The sequence below is a fragment of the Procambarus clarkii genome, chromosome 45 (genome assembly GCF_040958095.1).
Source record: "Procambarus clarkii isolate CNS0578487 chromosome 45, FALCON_Pclarkii_2.0, whole genome shotgun sequence".
Taxonomy (NCBI): domain Eukaryota; kingdom Metazoa; phylum Arthropoda; class Malacostraca; order Decapoda; family Cambaridae; genus Procambarus; species Procambarus clarkii.
The window spans coordinates 13,860,980-13,870,469 of NC_091194.1; the positions used below are offsets into that span (position 1 = coordinate 13,860,980).

General features: G+C 41.8%; 1 protein-coding gene across 2 annotated transcripts in view; it reads right to left on the minus strand.

Annotated features, from left to right (window-relative positions):
* Positions 1-1,344: 1,344 nt before the first annotated feature.
* The window catches only part of LOC123749219 (zwei Ig domain protein zig-8), a 114,768-nt gene continuing 106,622 nt past the window's right edge, over positions 1,345-9,490 (minus strand). The window contains exons 7-8 of one of the 2 annotated variants that reach the window (XM_069301449.1): positions 7,148-7,316; positions 1,345-5,178 (exon numbers count right to left, since the gene is read on the minus strand). In XM_069301449.1, the coding sequence (XP_069157550.1) occupies positions 5,066-5,178; positions 7,148-7,316 (282 nt within the window). In that variant the 3' untranslated portion in view covers positions 1,345-5,065. Of the gene's footprint in view, positions 5,182-7,147; positions 7,317-9,490 lie in introns of both variants that reach the window. The other variant, XM_069301448.1, reaches the window with a different exon arrangement.

Consider the following 9,490-nt stretch of genomic DNA (forward strand, 5'->3'; position numbering starts at 1 on the left):
TTTAAAATGCAGTTTCAAAATATACCTGAAAAAGAACATGAAGGCAAATAGGAGGGGGGGGGGGGGAGGAACATTCGACAAGCCGCTGGCTTCCTGTCCTCGTCGTGGTCACTAGGGTTAGTGGCGTTCAGGTAAATTAACACCAGCACTATTTAACTACATTAACAACAACAACACACAAAATACTTCGTTAACAATAACATACGAATTACTACATTAATACTAATTAAAAACAACTTTTACCACAACAACATTCACCAAAACAATAACATTTACTACAACAACAACTTTTACAACCACTAACCTCAGCCGCATCTGACGAATGTTAACTAAACAGACGTTCCCAATTTTGGAGGAAATCATTTACATATTTAATTCAATCGTAAATAATACAAATATCCATCTATTCTTCCCGGCTGTCGACTTCTGAGATGACAATAGTTGTGTAGTTTGAGTCACTGAAGGATGATGTTACTTGCCTAATAGAACTCTAATTGTCACTTAAGTATCATTCTGTAACAAGATCAGTTTACTTTTCTAAAGCATTTTGATTACATTATGCAAATTCATCTTGTTTCTTTTATATTGGAAAAAATCTGAGCAAACTTGAACGTGAACATTTAATCTGCGTAAGGTAAGTATCCAAATTTACACACTAAACAGTGTAATTTATTTCGTATTTTTGCATAAATGTTGACGCAAAATCTTCACGGAAATTATATTGGGAAGGAGTTGATCCAGCAAACATTGTTGGGAGCGTCGGTGTGACGTCCGTGTGACGTCAGCGTGACGTCGGAGTGACGTTGTTTAGAGAGGAAGGCACAACATACCCCCAAAACCCCTAGAGTGCGCAGTATATCCAAGAGTGGCATTGATTCCACGTTCCACGTTGAATCGACGTGGATTCACCACTGATGGCGCTGCTCTTTGATATTGTGGTCATTGGAAAAGTCTGACTATATTGGGCAGAAACTTCACGTGTTCGGATACTGTTCTAGTTGTGTTGCTGTGTGTGTTCGAGATATACACGAAGCCAGTCTTTAAATGTGTTACTCTTGCCTAACCCATTTGCATAGTTTAATTATGTGTATAGTTTAGCCTAGGGGGGTTGGGGTAGGCTAGGTTAGGTATTTTGGTTCAATTGGCCATTAATTTGATTGAAAGTTGCTGACGGGGATTCAGAGTGAGAAATTGGCGACGACTCGGCCGTGTGTTCGAGCCCATGTAAGTTCGAGCCCTTTGTATTTTGTTTTACAACATAACATTCTCATTGACGATTCAGATCATATAAATAAGAATTAATAACTTACGAATTAAAAGGATTAGAAGAAAAAAGAAAGCACATTTGACTAAAAAAATGGTTTATTTTCCATAAAATACTTTTTTCACATATTTTTGTGAAATACATCATTTGAGAAAATGTAATTGATACTAAATGACATAAACAGTGACACTGTTGGATTAAAAACTATTAATTATCGAGAGTGCAGGGACACAAACATATATTAAGGTAAACAAACATAAAATAATTAATTAGAAAACTTGTCGACATATTTGCAAAGTGATATAAAATAAAAGAAGAACAAAACATCATACATCAGCCAGGCAGCCGCAGGGTGCCTCACTTGTGAGATTTATGAAATATTGAATACAAAAGTTCTCCTCATTAAATAATGTAGAGTCCATAAATCATCATCAATATCATGATTACCAGCTGAGATTGAGTCATTATAATCAACACTTATCATCAACCTGGCCATCAATTGACTGCCTTAAATTAGAAAGTGGACTGCCGTAGCTCCTTACAAAAAGCTCTGAACACAGCCATTATGCACATCAAGTTTAACTTTATTTCCATATCAAGTTTATTTTTTTACACTTACATTGCCCCGCCGTCACGTCAGCAGTCTTTTACACTCACTATTGAGGGTTCGCTGGGGGGAACGATTAGTGTTGTTTGCTAATGGGAAAATTCAGGGTAAAGGTCTGATATCTGGTTCTTCGGTCAGTGAGAGACGTTTGGATCGGGTTTAGTATTAGGTCCTTGCTTGAAACGGTGACATTATTAATAAGTTACCATCTTATTTTTGACGTTCTGAACGGGACGTTGTTACGTTCTTGTCTCCCTGCAAGACGTTTCGGATTGGTATGTTATTACGTCTTTGTTTCACTGGGAGATGTTCAGAACGGGTCGTCAATGTGGCCTTCGTGCACTGAGATACATTCACACATTGGTCCTCATCCATGGCCTTGAAGTCGTAATGACCGTTCTTTACTAATTGTAATTATCACTCGCTCACAAGTTTCATCCTATAAATTCCTATATAACAATCCTGAGTACACTATGAGTCGCTCCTGTGTATAGTTTGTGACTCCTCTGTCCACTATGTGGCAAGTCTATTTACACAATTGGCCATTTTGTGTACACCGTGTTGGAATCATCTGTACATTGCAATATTCTCATGTGTACACTGCAATGATCTGCTGGATGCACTATGTTGCAATCCTGTTTACACAAGATAGCACACATAGCTACAGTGTTCTGCTCGTGTACAATTTCCATGTAAAAAAAAAAGATATCAAGCTTTTCATTAAACATCTATTATGCATTATTTACATTATAAATATAATAATTTGGAAAATTTTCGAGATATAAACTGATGTGTATTTTCGTGATATTGAAGTTTGTAAACGTTTTCCTCCACTGTAGTCTGTTGTGAATGGTATATAAAAAATGATCGATTATGTGTGATTGTGTGTGTGTGTGCGTGCGTGTGTGTGTGTGCGTGTGTGCGTGCGTGTGTGTGTTTATGTGTCTGTTTTGTGTGAAATATGTATACAAAACACCTCACCACTCCCAATTATCTTTTTAACATCATTCTGCAATATTCATGACCCAAAAGAACTCAATCAGTTCATTGACTAATCAGTTTTCTGATTAGTTAACAGCCCACAAGTTCAAGATCAAGTATGTTTATTGAGATAAGCAAGAAATACATCTCAAAGGGATAGAGTAGCTTAGGCTATTTCTACCCCCCTAACAACCCACCATATAGAGCTGATGGTGACCTTGAAATATTTCTAGTTGGTTAATAGCCAAATTTAAAGTATTTATTTCTGGGTTAATAGCCATCCTTGAAGTGCATTTCTGGTTAGCTAATAACTAACCTTGAAGTGTTTTCTGGTTGGTTAATAGTGGTGTTGAATTGAATGGTTGTTAGTGGATGGTTGAGTGGTTGAGGGATAATGAGTAGTAGTGAAAAGAACGAGTGGAAGATGGATAGAATGGAGTGTAAAGAATGTTGAAATGTATTCCATCACTCATATTCACTCCCTCAAGTGCCAGATACTTTCTCCAACACTGCTTTACGATTCAAGCAGTTTACGTAACTCTAGATGGAAAAAAAAGATTGTCGGTTTATCCTTCAATGATCGCGAGGGAAGACCTTTCTTCCTTCAATGATAACGAGGGAAGACCTTTCTTCCTTCAATGATGGCTAGGGAAGATCTTTCTGCCTTCAATGATAGCGAGGGAAGACCTTTCTTCCTTCAATGATGGCGAGGGGAAAAAAGGTCGAAAGGGAGACCTTTCACCAATTCATGGGCCCTAAATATATCCCGTTTCGGTCTTAAAGTCACTGACTTCAGGAACTTGGGGTCTGGAGTCTTCAAACACTTACGCATCCACTCACGAAGCCTGTACATCTCTCTCACTCTCTTAGCAATCAAGAAGTCGTTGTTTACATATATTAACCAATTTTCGAGCTTTGAGACATCATTGCCAAAGGATATTAATTGTGTAAACTACTTCGTAGTGGCCTCAGAGCTTGTAAACTCTTGAATAAATCTGCCATGGTTAATCACATAAACATTAAGTACACTATTCACTCGTGCCAATTTAATGTATATTGCCATACGTGGCACTTTACGTAGCCATACAACAATTCGTATCCACAACAACCCTGCCATACATGGAAGATCCTATTTATATCAACCCAAACTCATTCATATATATGTCTCTCCTACGCTTGAAACAATCAAGTGATCCCTCGTCTATTACGTTACCCATCAAGCTATTCCGTAAATCAACAAACCCTGTTTGTAAACCAGTATTTGCCCAGGGGCTTTCCTAAGTGCTTTAGTAAAGATAAACACAGCCGCCGTGAATGAAAAAAGATGTACAGGTTTCGTAAATGAATGTGAATCCTGGCCAGTGCCAGGATCCTGTCCAGTATTCTGTGTCTTAGGGCCAACATGTCACCTTCCTGCATCTTGAGTTGCAACCTCCTCCGCGCCAAGGTCCGGATTACTTATTTAATTTGCGTTTCTCAGGTTTACTGGAGAGGACCGCAGGTGTCTTGGGCATGTTGAAGATGTCTTGGGTATGTTGGGGACGTTCTTGGGCATGTTGGAGACGTCCTTGGGCATGTTGAAGATGTCTTGTGTATGTTGGGGACGTTCTTGGGCATGTTGAAGATGTCTTGTGTATGTTGGAAACGTTCTTGGGCATGTTGAAGATGTCTTGTGTATGTTGGGGACGTTCTTGGGCATGTTGAAGATGTCTTGTGTATGTTGGAGACGTCCTTGGGCATGTTGAAGATGTCTTGTGTATGTTGGGGACGTTCTTGGGCATGTTGAAGATGTCTTGTATATGTTGGAGACGTTCTTGGGCATGTTGAAGACGTCCTTGGGCATGCTGAAGATGTCTTGTGTATGTTGGGGACGTTCTTAGGCATGTTGAAGATGTCTTGTGTATGTTGGAAACGTTCTTGGGCATGTTGAAGATGTCTTGTGTATGTTGGAGACGTCCTTGGGCATGTTGAAGATGTCTTGGGTATGTTGGAGACGTCCTTGGGCATGTTGAAGATGTCTTGTGTATGTTGGAGATGTCCTTGGGCATGTTGAAGATGTCTTGGGTATGTTGGAGACGTTCTTGGGCATGTTGAAGATGTCTTGTGTATGTTGGAGACGTCCTTGGGCATGTTGAAGACGCCATGGGCTTGTTCGAGTGGTTATGTAGCTGTGTGTGTGTGTGTGTGTGTGTGTGTGTGTGTGTTCGGAGGAGCTACTGGAGGAGCGTGTGGAGGCAGGCAAGGAGCACCAGGAGCGTGAGAATGTTCCTGAGGGAAGAGGAGGTGTAGGTGCCTTGGCCCCCGTGCTGCATCGCCGCCGGGTGTTCTCCTGAAACAAAGGGGTAGACACACTAAACACTAGAAAAAATAGTTAAAGACAAATGGGTTGAACAGCTAGAAGGAATTGTCAGGGGGATAGGGCCAAGCCGTCACAACTGTATAGCACTGGGAAGAAGTCAGGATAAGGATTCGGGATGGGACGGGGGGAAGGAATGGTGCCCAGCCACTTGGACGGTCGGGGGTTTGAACGCCGACCTGCATGAAGCGAGACCGTCGCTCTACCGTCCAGCCCAAGTGATTGAACAGCTAGAGAGTAATGACATAATAACGGTCAGATAGTATGGTTTTCGAACAGGAAGATCCTGTGTAACATATCTACTTGGCTTTTATGGTAGAGATACTACACACAGAGATACTACAGGAAAGAGGTAGTTGGGTTGACTGTGTCTATCTGGATCTAAAAAAGGGGCTTTTGATTAAGTAGTACACAAGAGGCTCTTCTGGAAACTAGGACATGTTGGCGGGGTGACAGGGAGACTTCTGACATGGATGAAAAATTTTCTAACTGACAGACAGATGAAGCCAGTAGTCAGAGACAATGTATTAGACCGGAGAAGTGTTACTAGCGGAGTACCACAGGGTTCAGTTCTTGCACCAGTAATGTTCATCGTCTACATAAACGATCTACCAGAATGAATATAGAATTATATGAAGATATTTGCGGCATATGCGAGGCTGGCTAACATCAGAACAGCCTTTAGGAACCTTTGTAAGGAATCCTTCAGAACCTTGTATACCGCATATGTAAGACCAATTCTGGAGTATGCGGCCCCAGCACGGAGCCCGTACCTTGTCAAGCACAAGATGAAGCTGGGAAAAGTTCAGAGGTATGCCACTAGGATAGTTCCAGAACTAAGAGGCATGAGTTACGAGGAAAGCCTGCGTGAGTTGCACCTCACGATACTGGAAGACAGAAGAGTAAGGGGAGACATGATCACAACCTACAAAATTCTCAGAGGAATTGACAGGGTAAATAATGATAAACTTTATAACACTTGTGGTATGCGAAAAAGGGGACACAGGTGGAGACTGAGTACCCAAATGAGCCACAGTGACGTTAGAAAGAACTTTTTCAGTGTCAGAGTAGTAAACAGGTGGAATTCATTAAGCAGTGATGTGGTGGAGGCTGACTCCATACACAGTTTCAAATGTAGATATGATAGAGCCCAATAGGCTCAGGAATCTGAACATCAGTTGATTGACGGTGAGAGGCAGGACCAAAGAGCCAGAGCTCAACCCCCCCCCCCGCAAGACAATTAGGTGAATACAATTAGGTGAGTACACACACACACACACACACACACACACACACACACACACACACACACACACACACACACACACACACACACACACACACACACACACACACACACACACACACACACACACACACACACACACACACACACACACACACACACACACACACACACACACACACACACACACACACACACACACACACACTCACTCACTCACTCACTCACTAGGTGAGTACACAATCAGTACAAAAATATGCAACAAAATCCATTACGGAGCTAAAGGGAACTCAGCTGTGAAGAAAGCCTGTCGACCTCACTATACTGGAGGATAACCGGAGTAGAGCAAACTTAACGACATACAAGATACAAAAGGGGAAAATTGACACAAGTAGATGTAGAAGCAATGTTCAACTTGAAACAGCAGAAGGAGAGAACGCAATTGAAAACAGAAAACACAAATAAGGCACAAAGCCGTCACAAAGAATTTGTTCAATCCAAAAAAGTCGTAAAAATAAGTTATCGAAGCCAAGTCGATTTACACAAAGTTCAATGTAAATATGATAAGAAAAGTGAGTTAAAAGTGTCATGACATTGAACCAATGATGGTCGAAAAGCCAAGCTTATGAGCCCTCTTTTTCGCTCCTAAAGACACACACACACACATACCACAAGACACCTCAAGACACCCACCATTAAGAACATGCACGGTGACGTTAGCCGGGGCGGCGTTCGAGGGGTTGCAGTCGTATCGGCCGGAGTCTGACAGCTGCGCCTTCTGAATGAGCAACGAACTGGTGGTGACGTCTCCTTTCTCGATGATCACCGTCACTCCTCCTCGAGTCGAGTCGTAGCTGATGATCTGACGGGGAAGGGAAGAGGTCATTCAGGTCCTGTGACACCTGAGAGGAGAATCACAGGTGTTAGGCGGGTGTTGTAAGGGGGAAGGTGTTGATCAGACGAAGTGGGACGAAAGCAGATGTTTTTTGTGTGTGTTGCCATTCTGATTGAATGGAAGGTGGTCAATCAGAATAACTCTCTCTTTCTCTCTCTGTCTCTCTGTCTCTCTCTCTCTGTCTCTCTCTCTCTCTCTCTCTCTCTCTCTCTCTCTCTCTCTCTCTCTCTCTCTCTCTCTCTCTCTTGCCTTCCAATCTGGGCCTCATCCTGAGACCGTCCTCCACCGACGAGACGCACACAACGGTAACTTCTGAAAATTCGGCGAAAGTTTACGTATGATGTTCAATTTTCTTGGCGGATATGCTGGACAGAAAATAGGGAAAATGCCTCTTATTGATTCCCTTCATAGGTGTCGTTTTAGCAACTTTTGTGTTGATCGTTTTCGGATTGTAATGCATTTCATTTCCTCTCGATCATTCTATTTCACTCGAGTCTTTACTTAGGTAAAACTAGGCACAATAGACAGAGTAGACGCATTTGAGGAATAAAGTGTAAAACAATAAATTTTTCCCAAATTTCTACAATTTTAGACCAAAAGTACAATTTAGAAAAATCCAACACGTCACTACACTTTTGAAGCGATAGTTTCCGCGGTCCTAAAGAACTGTACGGAAGAGCTAAGTTATTCTCTAAGTTGTATCTTAAGTTAGTGAACTAAGTCTCAGGTCCTCCCAGCCGCGCAGAGGTTTGCTAGTGCGTGTTTAAATAAGAGACTGATTTGAAATCTCTAATTACAGAGTAATCGCCTTAATAACACGTGTAATAAACTTAATTGAAGCAATAATTGGCATCATAATTTATAATCATATAAAGATAATTTAATGAATGATTCTCATGAGTTATGAATAAGAGGGCGATCATAACTTACAAATTATATACTTATTCACTTATTCACATGAATCAGAAGCATATAATAATACTGACCATGATAGTATAGTGCTGACCATGACAGTATGGTGCTGACCATGATAGTATAGTGCTGACCATGACAGTATGGTGCTGACCATGACAGTATAGTGCTGACCATGACAGTATGGTGCTGACCATGATAGTATAGTGCTGACCATGACAGTATAGTGCTGACCATGACAGTATAGTGCTGACCATGATAGTATAGTGCTGACTATGACAGTATGGTGCTGACCATGATAGTATAGTGCTGACCATGACAGTATGGTGCTGACCATGACAGTATGGTGCTGACCATGACAGTATGGTGCTGACCATGACAGTATGGTGCTGACCATGACAGTATAGTGCTGACCATGACAGTATGGTGCTGACCATGACAGTATAGTGCTGACCATGACAGTATAGTGCTGACCATGACAGTATGGTGCTGACCATGACAGTATGGTGCTGACCATGACAGTATAGTGCTGACCATGACAGTATGATGCTGACCATGACAGTATAGTGCTGACCATGACAGTATAGTGCTGACAATGACAGTATGGTGCTGACCATGACAGTATAGTGCTGACCATGACAGTATAGTGCTGACCATGACAGTATAGTGCTGACCATGACAGTATGGTGCTGACCATGACAGTATGATGCTGACCATGACAGTATGATGCTGACCATGACAGTATGGTGCTGACCATGACAGTATAGTGCTGACCATGACAGTATAGTGCTGACCATGACAGTATAGTGCTGACCATGACAGTATAGTGCTGACCATGACAGTATAGTGCTGACCATGACAGTATGATGCTGACCATGACAGTATAGTGCTGACCATGACAGTATAGTGCTGACCATGACAGTATGGTGCTGACCATGACAGTATGGTGCTGACCATGACAGTATAGTGCTGACCATGACAGTATAGTGCTGACCATGACAGTATGGTGCTGACCATGACAGTATGATGCTGACCATGACAGTATGGTGCTGACCATGACAGTATGATGCTGACCATGACAGTATGGTGCTGACCATGACAGTATGGTGCTGACCATGACAGTATAGTGCTGACCATGACAGTATAGTGCTGACCATGACAGTATAGTGCTGACAATGACAGTATGGTGCTGACCATGACAGTATAGTGCTGACCATGACAGTATAGTG